The following is a 14,148-nucleotide window of genomic DNA, read 5'->3' on the forward strand; positions in this document are numbered from 1 at the left end:
CATCAAACACTTTCCCCTGCTAGGCTCCCTAGGTGCCCTGGTTTTTAGAGCTAATTGTTTCTTTTTTTTATTTAAAAAAATTTTTTTTCAACGTTTATTTATTTTTGGGACAGAGAGAGACAGAGCATGAACGGGGGAGGGGCAGAGAGAGAGGGAGACACAGAATCGGAAACAGGCTCCAGGCTCTGAGCCATCAGCCCAGAGCCCGACGCGGGGCTCGAACTCACAGACCGCGAGATCGTGACCTGGCTGAAGTCGGACGCCCAACCGACTGCGCCACCCAGGCGCCCCTAGAGTTAATTGTTTCTAAAAAGCCAAAGGCTTGGCTTCAAGAGGTAGGGCCTCTGAATCTTGGGAAACTCTGCAGGTGTCTTCATCAGTGATAGTTAGGTAAACCTGTTCATTTTCTCAGGATTCTTCTTCACTCCTAATCTGAGTCCTTACTGCAACTGGGAGTCTCTCTTTTATTTGGCTTTAAGGGGGAGGGTTTGGAGACCAGCAGTCTTAAAATATCGTGTGATAAAATGGGAACTAAAAGATGTGACTTGGATTATCCTCATTGTGGATAAGCAAGGGAGAACAAATTCAAGTCAAAGGTCACAAAATTCTCAAGTCAAAGATCACAAATTCATACCTCTGACCACTATTTTCTCTTCTCTCTATCCTCAGATCTTATGCAAAGACATAATAGCTACTCTCCTTGGCAAATATGAAATCCTAAACTTAGCCCCAAGTTTCTGTCAGAGAATGAAAAGACCTTTTCATAGACAGATAATTGCATCCTTCAATGAGATGAAAGATAGCTTATGTCTTGTATCCATCCAGTCATCTATGTATCTATCATAGGTAGCTTGGGGTGGGAGATTCAGAAATCGAAACAAGTCAGGCTGAAAAGTATGGGTAATGCTAAGGAAACTTCCCTGGAGGGAGGCCAGCTCATTGGACCTTGGTTTCCAAGAGAAATGGGGCCCCAAATGAAGGAAAAGTCATGGAGGGGGAGTAGGGGGGATACAGTAATTTATTTTCCCTTTCCCAAAGCCTCTTGCACATGTTACTATGTGAGTACCCACAGATATAAGGGTCTCTGTTGGCCACAGAGTTGGATCCTTTCCTGACTCCTCTTTCCGCAGGGCATCTTTTCTGCTTTGCTGGTAACAGTCTAAGACTTTGAACATTATCTTGTCTCCCCAGTTACCTATCCCAGAAGACCTCATGTCTCTCTCCCATGTTGTCTGGCCTTCTGCCTAAAGTGACCTCTGTCTAGGGCCAATTTCAGTTTCTCTTTGGGTCTGAATGTGGCTGTTGCATTCACTCTTACTTGCCTTTCTGGACTGTCAGCCAGTGCTCTGGGACATTTCTTCTCGGCCCATGAAGATGTGGGTTGGACAAAGGGGCTTTCCCCTCCTTCCATGAGACAGTTATGGTGTCCTCAAGGTCTCTTAGGATGGCAGGAATTTTGGCTTCCTGACCCCAGGAGAGAGTGCACTCACTTGAAAACCATGCAGTCCTACTGAGAGAGAGCACAGCTGGAGCTGGCTCTCCCTTTCACAGGCCTATTTATAGCACTGCCTAGGAGGCCCATGGGGACAGACTGTGGGAGTATGAACTGAGGCCCCTGGGGCTTGGCAGGCAGGGGACAGTACCTCCATGTCCATGTGGGTGTCACAGGATCTCAGGATCCACATAAGAGTGAAAACATATGGTACCTGTCTTTCTCTGTATGACTTATTTCACTTAGCATAACACTCTCCAGTTCCATCCCACTGTTTTAGGTGTGTGTATGAGGGGAGGTGATCACAAGAGGGCACTGACTCTTCCGTCACTCCCACACTTACACATACAGGGCTTTAGACAATCTATCCGCACTCTTCCAAATAACTCAAATTTCCCCAGTTAGCAACAGAGGTTAGAGCGTTTCCTCATTAGCCACTTTGCTAGACGTGACAGGCAATATGGATCTATAGTTATGTCCTTGGGCTCTAGGAGTTCACATCCTGTTTAAAAGCTAAGATGGGTACACAAAACAAGTAATTTCCATAAGTCAAAATAAGGGCGTGTACTTCTTCAGATTTTCATTCCCAGCTTTTCTTTCAGTTGATGAAATAGACCTTGAAGTAGGAAGCCACTCTATTGCACCTGTGTTAGGTGCACACATAAGGCATGGATGAGATAAAGGCTCTTTGCCTTGGTTGCAGAGTTATTCGTGATAATACTGGTTGGAGAACTAGGTGTGCTGATTCTTTATTCATTCACATTTAATGAATATTTATCAGGGGTCTACAATGTAATAAGAAATACAAAATTCTTTTTTAAAAGTCCACCCTCATGAATTATACATCCTGGTAAGAGGGACACATGGTACATGGTTATTATGTGAAACTAAATAGTTTCTTCTTATGACTACCTAAAGAGAAAAAAAAAAGTGAAGAAGAGAATAGGTAAATATTAGGGTGGAAAGTTGAAATTTAAAAAAAAATTTAACATTTATTTATTTTTGAGGGACAAAGAGAGACAGAGCATGAGCACGGGAGGGGCAGAGAGAGAGAGAGGGAGACACAGATCTGAAGCAGGCTTCAGGCTCTGAGCTGTCAGCCCAGAGCTCGATATGGGGCTCGAACTCATGGACCACAAGATCATGACCTGAGCAAAAGTCCGATGCTTAACCGACTGAGCCACCCAGGTGCCCCTGAAAGTTGAAAAAACTGTTTGAGAACAGTTTCTTCATAAAGAGGGTGAAGGGATGCACAAAAAGGCACTGAGCTCCTGAACCACTAGACCACTAGGAATGAAAGTTGAAATTTTAAATGAAGTTGTTGGGGGAATATCTCACAAAATGGAGACATTTGAGGAGAAGCCTGGAGAGAGTGAGAAATATATCCATGGAGATCTCTGAGGAAGGCTATCTGAGGAAGAAGAACAGAAGCTACAAAGCTGAGAGGGGAGTGTATCTGGGAGTTTAGAATAACAAGGGGCCAGTGTGTCTGAGCAGAGAGAACAAAGAGGAGAGCAATAAGGAGATAGGATCAGATAATAGGGAATTGGGTCATATAGGACTTTATAGGACTTTTTATAGGACAGTTAAGGATTTTTATTTATAGTATGAATTCAGGTAGCTACAATAGCAGCTATGTGTATACTACTCACCTCAGCTTTCAGGAACTTTTCTAATTCATTATGAGCTTGTCTACCTTGGTCAGAGGTGACATTTGCTCTTCAAACCACCTATTCCCAAATTGTCCAAATTACCCACTTCTAGTGATAAAAGCTTCCAAGTTTCCAGGATTGTTGGATAGTGGGACTGTCCATAGGTTAGTGTGTATGTAGGGGGTGATGAGGTAGGAGAGAAATATCTGTAGAAGTACTATGATCATCTTGGCTATCTGGTTTTTTAGACTGACATTCCTTCTTATTCTGATTTTTAGGACTCTGTGTACCTCATCATTCTTCTCTAAGTTTCCCTTCCTCTTCCCCCATAAATAAATAAATATCAAGTCTGTAAATGTACATCATCTCAACTTTTTCACTTCTTTCCAACAGTGAATGAATGAGTCATAATCCCTGGTCATAGGAAGTGGGCACAGAATCTGTGGTGAGGAAGTAGTTACAGTAGGGTCTGAAAAGGGATGTCCTGAGAAAGAGGCACAAAGTTCTGCAGAAGCACCTGGAAAGGACACCAGATGGACGTGAGAAGTCAGGAAATGCCTTTGAGATTAAGTCACTTCTATTCTAAGTCAGGAGAAGGGAGATAGTGAGGGTGCTACAGAGGGAGGTAACAGCTTGTGCAAAGGGTTGTAAGTGACCCAGAGCAATCACGGGTAAGAAATGCAAGTGGTTTGTTGTGCCTGAAGCCCTGAACAGAGGGCAGGTGATGAGGCTTGAGACCTAAATAGAGCCAGGTCATCCAGGGTTGTTATTATTTTATTATGTGGCAGACCCTAGTTTGGGGTCTGGAAGACAGCATGAATGAAACAAAGTTCTTATTCTCAAAGACCTTACCTTGTAATGGGGAAACTAGAGAATAAATAACTATTTTGGTGGAGGAGAGGAATACCAGGGATTAAAAACAAAATAGGTAATGAAGAGAGTGAATGCAGACAGGAATTGCGTGAGTGTTGTTGTTGTTGTTATTTTTAATGTCAAGGGCCCTGTAGTAAGGTAACACTTAGGCAGAGACCTGCATGAGTTGAGGCAGTAAGCCATGAGGGTGTTTGGGGAAGAACATTCCAAGTAGGGAGGACAGAAAGTGAGAAGTTCGATGTTGAAGTATGGTTGGTGGGTTTAAGGAAATATTTGGAGGCTAGTGCAGGTATAGTAGAATGAATAAAGGGGAGAGTAGTAGGAGATGAAATTGGGATGGTACAGGGGAGTTAAATCATATAGATCCTCATGAGATATTATAATGACTGTGAATTTTCCCTGGATAAGACACTGGGATATGTTGAACAGAGGAAGTGGTATGATCTTTTTTATGTATTAAAATAATCACTCTAGGGGTGCCTGGGTAGCTCAGTCAGTTGAGTGCCTGACTCTTGATTTTGGCTCAGGTCATGATCCCAGGGTTGTGAGATTGAGCCCTGTGCTGGGCCCCACACTGAGTGTGGAGCCTGCTTGGGGTTCTATCTCTCTCTCTCTCTCTCTCTCTCTCTCTGTCCCCCTCCCCTGCTTATGCATTCTCTCTCTCTAAAATTAAAAAAAAATCACTCTAGGGGCACCTGGGTGGCTCAGTCGGTTGGGCATCCGACTTCAGCTCAGGTCATGATCTCACAGGCTGTGAGTTCGAGCTCTGCGTTGGGCTCTGTGCTGATAGCTCAGAGCCTGGAGCCTGCTTCAGATTCTGTGTCTCCTTCTCTCTGCTCCTCCCCTGCTCATGCTCTGTCTCTTTCTGTCTCAAAAATAAATAAAAACATTAAAAAAAATGGAAAAATCGCTCTAACTACAATGGGGAAAATAGATAGTAAAGCGAAAGTGGTGGGGTGCCTGGGTGGCACAGTTGGTTAGGCATCTGACTCTTGATTTTGGCTCAGGTCATGATCTCACTGTAAATTCAAACCCTAAGTCAGGCTCTGTGCTGACAGTGTGGAGCCTGCTTGGGATTCTTTGTCTCCCTCTCTCTCTGCCCCTCCTCTGCTGTCTCTCTCAAAAGTAAATAAATAAACATTTTTTCAAAAAAGCAAAAGTGCTGAAGAAAGATCTACCAGGAGACTATTATATTTCAGGTCCAGGATAATGTTGGCTTGGAACATGGTGGTAGCATCAGAGGTGGTTTAAAGAAGCTAGATTCCAGGTATCCATATGTGGAATATCTGAAAGAAAGAGTCATCAGCATTTGCTGATAGTTTGGATGTGGAGTGGGAAAGACAGACAGGTGTCAGAAATAGCTCCAAGAGTTCTATATCAGCAACATGAAAAATAGAATTTCTCAGTTAGGGAAGATGTGGTTATGTGAATATTAGGATATGGTTTGGGGCATGATAATCTGAGATGACTGTTAAACATTTTAGTAGGAGTACTGATATATAGCATATGAGTCTGGACTATAAATATTAGTTTGGGATTTGCCAGCATGTTGATGGTATTTAAAGCCATGATGCTAGATGAGATAACCAAAAATGGGAATATAACAGAGAAAATCAGGTCTGAGAACAAAATCCTGGAACTTTCCAGCATACAAAGATCAGGGAAGTGAAGACCAACAATAATTGAGACTGAAAATGTTATTGTCAAACATACTGAGAATTTTCACACCATCCTTTTTATTATAGTACTGTTGTCACCTAATAAACTTCCTGTAGATATGACGGACTACTCCTTCCTTGCTGGAACTGATACCACCTTAAGGGGCCAACTTTACCAAGTGATATCAATGTGTCATTGAAACATGTGCTGTAAATATTTGAGAATTAATGGACATACCCAGGTTGGAAAAAATAATTAACTTGTTGGATTAAGCCTTTATATTAAGCATATGGCCACAAATTGAACATTTCCAAGTAAATGATGCAACGTGAAATTCATTTGCAGTTCTTAGTCATTTTTCAGTTTCTGCTGGGGCATAAAGTTGGTGGAAAGCAAAGAGAAATTCTGGAATATGTTTAGTTGGGAAAGAACAATCGGGTAGAAATACATTTGTACTTTTCAGGTTAGAAAATTCTATTTTGGGGTTTTTCTCCATAGTGTGGTTGAAAATTTCTAGAGGATAGAGTTGTGGGGTTTTTTGTTTGTTATTTGTCTGTTTGTTTGTTTTGCTTCTTTATGTCACCCAAATACAAATTACATGGACTCATATATATATATATATATATATATATACACACAATATAATCATATGTATGTGTATAAATAATTATATATGTATTATATTATTATAGGTAAAAATATAGTTGAAGTTAGGAGTGTTGGGGACCCTGGAGTCAGTTTGCATGCATGTGAAGTATGCTCTGTTGTTTATGAGATGTTTAAGCAAGTAACTTAACATTTTTGTGCCTCAGTTTTTTCATTGATCAAAGCAATAACTACCTTATAATGTTGTTTTAGATGTGTTAATAAATGTAAAAAAACACTAAGAACCATGACTAGTCAAAAGAAATAATGTTAGTAAAAATTATTTTTTTAAGTTTATTAGAGAGAGAGAGAGAGTGGGGGGGGGGAGAGAGAGAGAGAGAGAGAGAGAGAGAGTCACAAGCAGGCTGTGCACTGTCAGTACAGAGCCTGATGTGGGGCTTGAACTCAGTAATTGCAAGATCATGACCTGAGCTGAAAGCAAGAGTCAATTGCTTAACTGACTGAGCCACCCAGGCGCCCCTGTTAGTAAAAATTATTATTACAGTTAAGAAAATACTACCTATTTCTCATAAAGGAGTGGCTTTCTCATAATGTGTCATTCTAACTGCTATAAAGAGGACCAAGTAAGAAGATATAGTCTGTTGGCAGGATAAACAGTTTAGAACAAACAGTGGTGGGTGGGAGAAATTCTAGACTTAGGACTTTACACCATTCATCCCTTCTATCTTCAAGTCTCTGTCTCCTCATCTGTAAAATAAAGGGTGAAGGTAGCTGATGTTTTACATACATTCCAGATTTAATTTTAAATTTTTGTTTCATGATCACAAGTTTTGTTTTTAAATTCATAACATAGACCACTAGAATTCTATGATTCTATGTATCTTTGGAATGGAGAATTTTTATCATAGCTCTGTGTATCTGTTTGGTCTTCACACTATAGATGAAGGAGTTCATTACAGGAGGGATCAGGAGGTAGGTGTTAGCAATCATTGTATGAACATAGGCTGGGGCTCATTTCCCAAATCTGTGAACAAAGGACAGACTGATCAATGGAAAATAGAAAATAGCAACAGTCCCAATATGGGAAATACATGTGCTGAAGGCTTTCTTCCTCTCTTCTGGGGATGCAATGCTGAGGACAGTCTTAACAATCAAAATGTAAGAAAGGAGGATGAGGATTGAGTCAACACCAACAGTAGAGATCATGGTAGTCAACCCAACTGCATTGTTGATCCTAGTGTCTGTGCACGAGAGCTTCATTACATCAGGGTGGAAGCAGTAGGAGTGGCGGAGCACATGGCTGTGGCAGAAGGACAGTCTTTTAAGAAGTGCTACCATTGGTGTTAGCTTTAGTGTCCCCCTGATGACAGTTGCCACTCCACTTTGAGCTATTCTGGAATCAGTTAAAATGGTGGCATACCTGAGTGGATTAGAGATGGCCACAAAACGATCAAAGGTCATGGCCAACAACACTGAAGATTCCATGACAGTGAAGAGTTTAATATAGAACATCTGTGACGAGAAGGCATTAAAGCTGATCTCCCTGGCATCAAACCAGAATATACCCAACATGGTGACCAGGGTAGATATGGACAGGCCGAGGTCAGTGGTGGACAGCATGGAGAGGAAATAATACGTGGGTTCGTGGAGGCTGGGCTGAGTGACAATGGCAAAGAGAATCAGGCTATTTCCTGAGAGGGCGGTTATGTAGAGAAAGCAGAAAGGAATGGAGATCCAGGTGTGGAAGACTTCCAGCCCAGGAACACCAGTTAGCAGGAAAGTGATGGACGTAGATGTGATATTCTGGAAGTTTGACATGCTGGATTAAAAATACAGAGTTCCAAGATGAAACTCTGAAACAACAACTATATTTTTTGTATTAATCTAATTATAAATAATGTTATCAAAAACAAACCAAAGATGAATATTTATATACTATGTAAAAGTGAATTACTCACTTAAATTGATAAAGGAATTGTAAGATTTCAACTTCTGTAGTAGGTATCATTCTTGTATGTGTCCCAGACCATCATTTTTCTGTCCTGGGACCCTTTGTTTATTAGTTATGTTTATACTATGTGACCTTTTCCCTCACTTGTCTAGCCAGAGATGACTAGACTAAGTGAAGACACCCCACTAAACATAGGTCAATAATATTTCATCCTTTCTGGACTTCCAAATGTGATAAAGAGGTAGCAGTTTAGTTTTTCTGTGTAGTTGGCATCAGAGAAAAATAGACTGGGACTGTTGGAACAACGATAGTACATCAGCCTTAAGTATAGGAGACAGATAAGCTTACAATTTGGGAAGCCAGAAAATATTGAGAAAGAGATGGTTATGATACAAAGCAACACATATGAAATAATAATAAATGGCTTAGGCACTGGGTGCAGTCATGTGCAGATATCTATGGTATCTAATCTTTAAATTGACACTTGCAGTATAACATCTGGTGTTTCATTTGGGTAATGGAGTTAGAACACAGATCTACCACCATAGAGACAGAGGCCTCTGCCCCCCATATGGTATAGCATGCTGCCTTATTCAAATATATTCCTCTCTTCAATCTGCCTGAAGACTAGCTGTTTTACATTCTGTTAAGACATACTTCTCAGGAGATATTTAATAGAATTTTACCATTTTGCTTTGGAAGAAAAGATATTAACTTTACTGTGAACATTGCATTTCTTTTTTCATTGAGTACAGAATTGCAGGCTAGTCAGATGGGCATGTATGAGTTGGAAGAGGGGGTCTTGGGAAAACAGACATTAGGGCTATGACTGGAGAGGGTTCAGTCAGTAAGGTAACTGGTTGTCAGGGGAACCTAAGTGTTTCCCAACCACTCAAGTTCACCCAGATAAAGTGCCTCAAGGATTTCCTAAAGAAATCTTAGTTTTAAAAATTGGGAACTTTTAAAATTGAGATCAATGAAAAATTAGAGGAAAAAGAAATGCTAAGTTACATGAATTGACCCAAAGAGTGAACTATAACTTTAGACTACAGTTTAGAGTCATGAGAATATCCTCAGGGAACCAATGAAATCACTGTCAGAAATGTATTATACAACCTCTTAATAGAAATAAAAGTTGACAGAAAGGGAATATTCATTAAGAAAGGGAGCATTTTCTTTTTGACACTGCTTCCAATGACTTTATTGAGTGTCATGATACAACCAACATTACACAGAAATGAATTGGATACAGATTTGTTCAACTGGCATGCATTTCAGTTAATTGTGAAATTTTGAAAGTTAACAAGTTTACCAAATTTGTGGTTTAACAAATTCTATTAGCACTTTTCGTAAATACATTGATTTCTGAAAAACATTCTTAGTAACTCTATTTAGCTTTTAAAAAATATATATTGATAAGAATGGCAATCTAAAAATCTACTTGTTAAATTAATAGTACTTGTGATAATTTTATTTTAAATTATTATTATTATTATTATTATTATTATTATTATCTCATTTTCCACAAGTCCTTGACCTGTGTATTTACTATTAATTTCCAGAATGCAGGTCTCAGTTTTTGACATTAGCAACTTCCTGGGGTCCATGGGAGCTAGAGTAATTATGAAAAAGGGAACAGTTCAATTGTGTATAAAAGGTTTGGGGTATCTTGAGAAGGCTTCTCAGGAAAATAAGTGATTGAAAGATTGCTATGCTTTCTGTAAGTAGAAAGAAAGTGTTCAATCAAAGCTTTTAGAATGGTATATGTGGAAGTGTTGAGCCAGAATGAATCTATAATATCTCTTCCTTTGCTCATGACTTATACTCTTAGGGACATTAACTGAGCACCTACTTTATGCATAGTGTGGTGTTAGAAACCAACAAAATCTCTCTTAAAGAATTTAAAATCAAGTGAGGGAGAAATAATAGCACTGTTGATAAATAACTTCACCATCTAGTGTATAGTGGTGAATAACAAAGAGGGTTATGGAGGTGCAGAACACCTCCATATGTGTCACTCAAGTCTGGCTATTATGAAGACTTTTACAATGATTATTACTATGACATGCAATGTTTGAGTTGTAACTTTTGTTATTGAGTTCCAGGAAATTTTATAAGAGATCTTTTTTTTTTTAAATTTTAAAATGTTTGTTTATTTTTGAGAGAGGGAGAAAGACAGAGCGTGAGTGGGGGAGGGGCAGAGAAAGAGGGAGACACAGAATCCAAAGCAGGCTCCAGGCTCTGAGCTGTCAGCACAGAGCCCAGTGTGGGGCTCGAACTAACTGTGAGATCATGACCTGAGCTGAAGTCAGACACTCAACTGACTGAGCCACCCAGGCACTCCAAGAGTTCATTTTTAAAAATTGCTATCTGAATAATTTCTCTTTCTTCATTATTTCTCCATGGCTCACTTTACATTATTTTATTAATTCAAACAATTTATTCATTGAACATTTTTGTTCTTCTTGTCAGTTTTTCCCCTTCCCTTTCTTGTTGAGAGATCAGAATAAGAACATAAAGTATAGGCTGAACTAATTTGAGCTGAGTCTGGCAGAGGGAAGAGAACTCCCTCAAATTCTTTCCTTTCCATTGCTCTACAGCTGGTCTTCCTGTACCCTCTCCTCATCCATGCTGGGTGTAGACACAGAAGATTCCTTATTCCTTTTCATAGCCAACAACTCCATTTAAGCTCTTGATCAACCATCATCAACACTTAGTTCATTATAGTATCAAACTGGGAGCTCACTGGGTATTGTTTTAGCACTAAGGATATGAAGCAAGAAAAATAACAGTGGTTTAGTGCCTGAGAAAACCAGAGAGGTTGTCAACACCTCATCTTCTTAAGGCTGAAAACTTTATCTTTAATAAGAGCCCAGTGACTCCTGTGAAAATGAAAACTTACCAGTTTTGAACACGTACTACATGCGAGGCACTGTAGTAGGCACACTGCATAATAGGAGGAGTCAAAGAAATACCACTAACTGTAGAGTACACAGGATAAGGTATTTCTAAGTGATAAGACAGAATAGTGTGGAGTGACAGATTCTGAGTGTGCGTATACATGAATGTGTCTGTGTGTGTCAAGAGGAATTTATTCCAAGAACTCTTAACCAAGAAGATGAATTATAATTGTGTGAAGTTTTGATGGATGAATGTAAGTTTATAAGGATGAAGATGAGGAAAAGGGTGTTCTTGACATAGATAACAACATGAACAGAAACTGAATGAAATAATAGCACAGAAAGTTTGTTGGACAACTACAAGAAAATTAAAATTCTGGAGACTTAAAAATGATCCGGGTGACATGGGAGACAAGCTAGAGAAATTCACAGGGCCAGGACACGAATATCTTGTACTCCACAGAAAGGAGAAGGAACTTCGGTTTTAGTTGCAGAGTATCAAGAGCTAGGCATTTCCAAATATTTTATGAATAAGTAAATCATTCTTCATTTCTTCTCCCTTAACTCTAAGAAAATTCCTTTCCTTCTTTAGTATCTTCAATAGTACCAGTGGCTCCTTTTATGCAGCTTCACTTCAATACTCAACTTATACCCCAAACCATTAATGAAAACTTCCCACACATTTATATAGATACTTTCAACACATTCAATTCAACTAAGATATATTGACCATCTTTCACAGTTGGCCACTGTGCTTTGCTAGTAAGTGAAATAAAACACAAACCTTGTTTCTCCCTCAAGTTACTGCCTTACCTTTTGCAATGACAAAAATGTTCTTTGAAGGACCATCTGCCTGGCTTTATTTTTCCTTCACCTTCAGTGACAATCTGGGTTCTTTCTCCAGTGACTCAGGAAATTCTCCAACTTATGTCACCAATGACTTTCTAAATATCAGGTCCAAATGTTTATTTTCAGATTTGTTTTCCTCTCCCTCATCTCAAATTTTCAGTTTTTGGCAACTTTTCTTTGAAATGCTCCTTCATTAGCTTCAATGATAGTAATTTTGTAGGTTTTTTAAAAATCTGTTTATCAAACAGTGGTTTTGTTCTTTGTCTTTTCAGTTGTTCTTTAGGAGTCTTTTTCTTTCAAGAAACCCCTGTTCTTTTCTTGCTGTCCAGTATTCTCTCTTTGGAATATCTTAGTTTTTCCCAAGGCTATAAATAGCACTTATATCCAGATGATGCGTAAATCTGAAATCTAATTACAGCTTTTCCTGAGTTCTACAGTTCAAAAGTTAACAGGATCTTTGAAGCCATGGTAAAATGTCTGGGCTGAAATTCGAAGGCAGTAATGAATCATGGAACTAGAGTGAGATGATCAAGTAGGCGTTTTGGGAAAACTAACAGGCAGCAGTTTGGAGAACAAGTCAAAGCTCTCTGCTAAGTGCCAGTGAATAACAGGTGAATAAACTACTTTATCTACCCTTGAGGCATACCCCACCCATTATCTCTCAGACACTTCCACCTCAATATGAGCCAAACAGAACTCATTCCTTTCCCCATTCCAAACCTGGTGCTCTCTCTTCTGCCTCATTTATCAGTAAATGACATCAAACTCGAACAAATAATCTAATCAGAGTTACTGCCTTCATACACACACACACACACAATCTTCTCCCTCTCATCCCCTACGTGCAAATGTTTTTAAAATATTTATTGATTTTACTTCTAAAATGTCAAAAACTGGAGAATGAGGAGGTTTATGTTTGAAGGCTAAGTAATAGCAATGTGGTTTGTAGTGGGTACTTGAAGTTGCATTTCATTGTGCTTTTCTTAACTGGAAAACTTATCTGTTCATATCAAAGAATAAAGGGGGACTAATAGATATTAGGGAGAGGTACCAAAATTCCCCCAAACAACTCTTCATGCTGCCATCACCCTGGAATCTGTTTAATCCATCCTCTCCAATCCATGTACAACCTTCCTTTTCACATGTGAGATATAAGCTATAGTCTCTTAATTTTCCTGCCCTCTCAGATCACAGTGATGCTCTTCTTTCGTTGTACTGTTGTGAGCTATAGCTTGTGGCTATGTCTTTAGCTGCTGAAACAGACCATATAGCATTATCAGTATTGTCCAAGCCATTGCTCATGGCATCACTGTAGCATGTGACTGATCTGGGTTCAGATCCTTGCTTAAACATAACTACTTTTAAGACTCTTTATAGCAATAATAAAAAAAAATTACTCATAACAGCAGCTACCATTTCTTAGAACTGATTTTGTGAATGTTGCAGAGCTAAGCACTTGAGAAACATTCTTTCAATTCTTACTACAACATCATTTGGCAAGTATTATTAAATTCACTTTGATTCCCTTTTCCTGATAACTGAGTATCAGAGGGGTTATGAAACATATTCAGAATCACACACAGCTAATGAATGTCAGACTTGGGGTTTTAAACCCAATTTAAAAAAAACTTCAACACTCCTGCTCCCGAAAACTATTGTTTTGTGTACAAGTAGTATAAACTTTCTTTGATCCAGTTTCTCCATCTAGAAGGTAGACTGTATACAGTGCCTAATACTGTGCTTGGCATGCAGTAGGTGTTCAAAATTGGTATTTTTAAAAAATTATTAGTAGGAATAATTGGGCTTAGAAATGACTTTTCAACTCCTGACAACCTCTTTGGTTTTCTCAAGCACCAAACCACTAATATAAACATATAAGCACTCTTATGATAAACATATAAGCACTCTAATAGAGCCATTTGCTTAACAAACCACAGGCTATCCAACATACGCTGGGCAGAACAAAATGCCCCTTCTTTGCAGGTTTCCTGAGAGTAAATAATTCTATAAATTCTACTGTCCATCTCAGCCCACCATCTCACTATCTAATCTAATTCTGCATATTGTGAGGAAATTCTTCCTGTGGATAAGAAAGTTCAGCTTGCCTACAGTCAAACGTTTTCATCGAACAAAATGGTTTTACTTACAGAGTTTCTATAGCAGTTT

The 14,148-nt window shown here is 39.2% G+C and overlaps 1 protein-coding gene across 1 annotated transcript; it reads right to left on the reverse strand.

The window, feature by feature from the left end:
* Nucleotides 1-7,155: 7,155 nt before the first annotated feature.
* On the reverse strand, nucleotides 7,156-8,100 carry LOC124506343 (olfactory receptor 51F2). Its single transcript, XM_047072392.1, is given in 1 exon segment — nucleotides 7,156-8,100. A coding segment is annotated over 1 exon segment (945 nt).
* Nucleotides 8,101-14,148: the final 6,048 nt, after the last annotated feature.

This window comes from Lynx rufus, unplaced genomic scaffold (assembly GCF_022079265.1).
Source record: "Lynx rufus isolate CCGP_SWC_20201006 ecotype Redwood Valley unplaced genomic scaffold, mLynRuf1.p SCAF_9, whole genome shotgun sequence".
Taxonomy (NCBI): domain Eukaryota; kingdom Metazoa; phylum Chordata; class Mammalia; order Carnivora; family Felidae; genus Lynx; species Lynx rufus.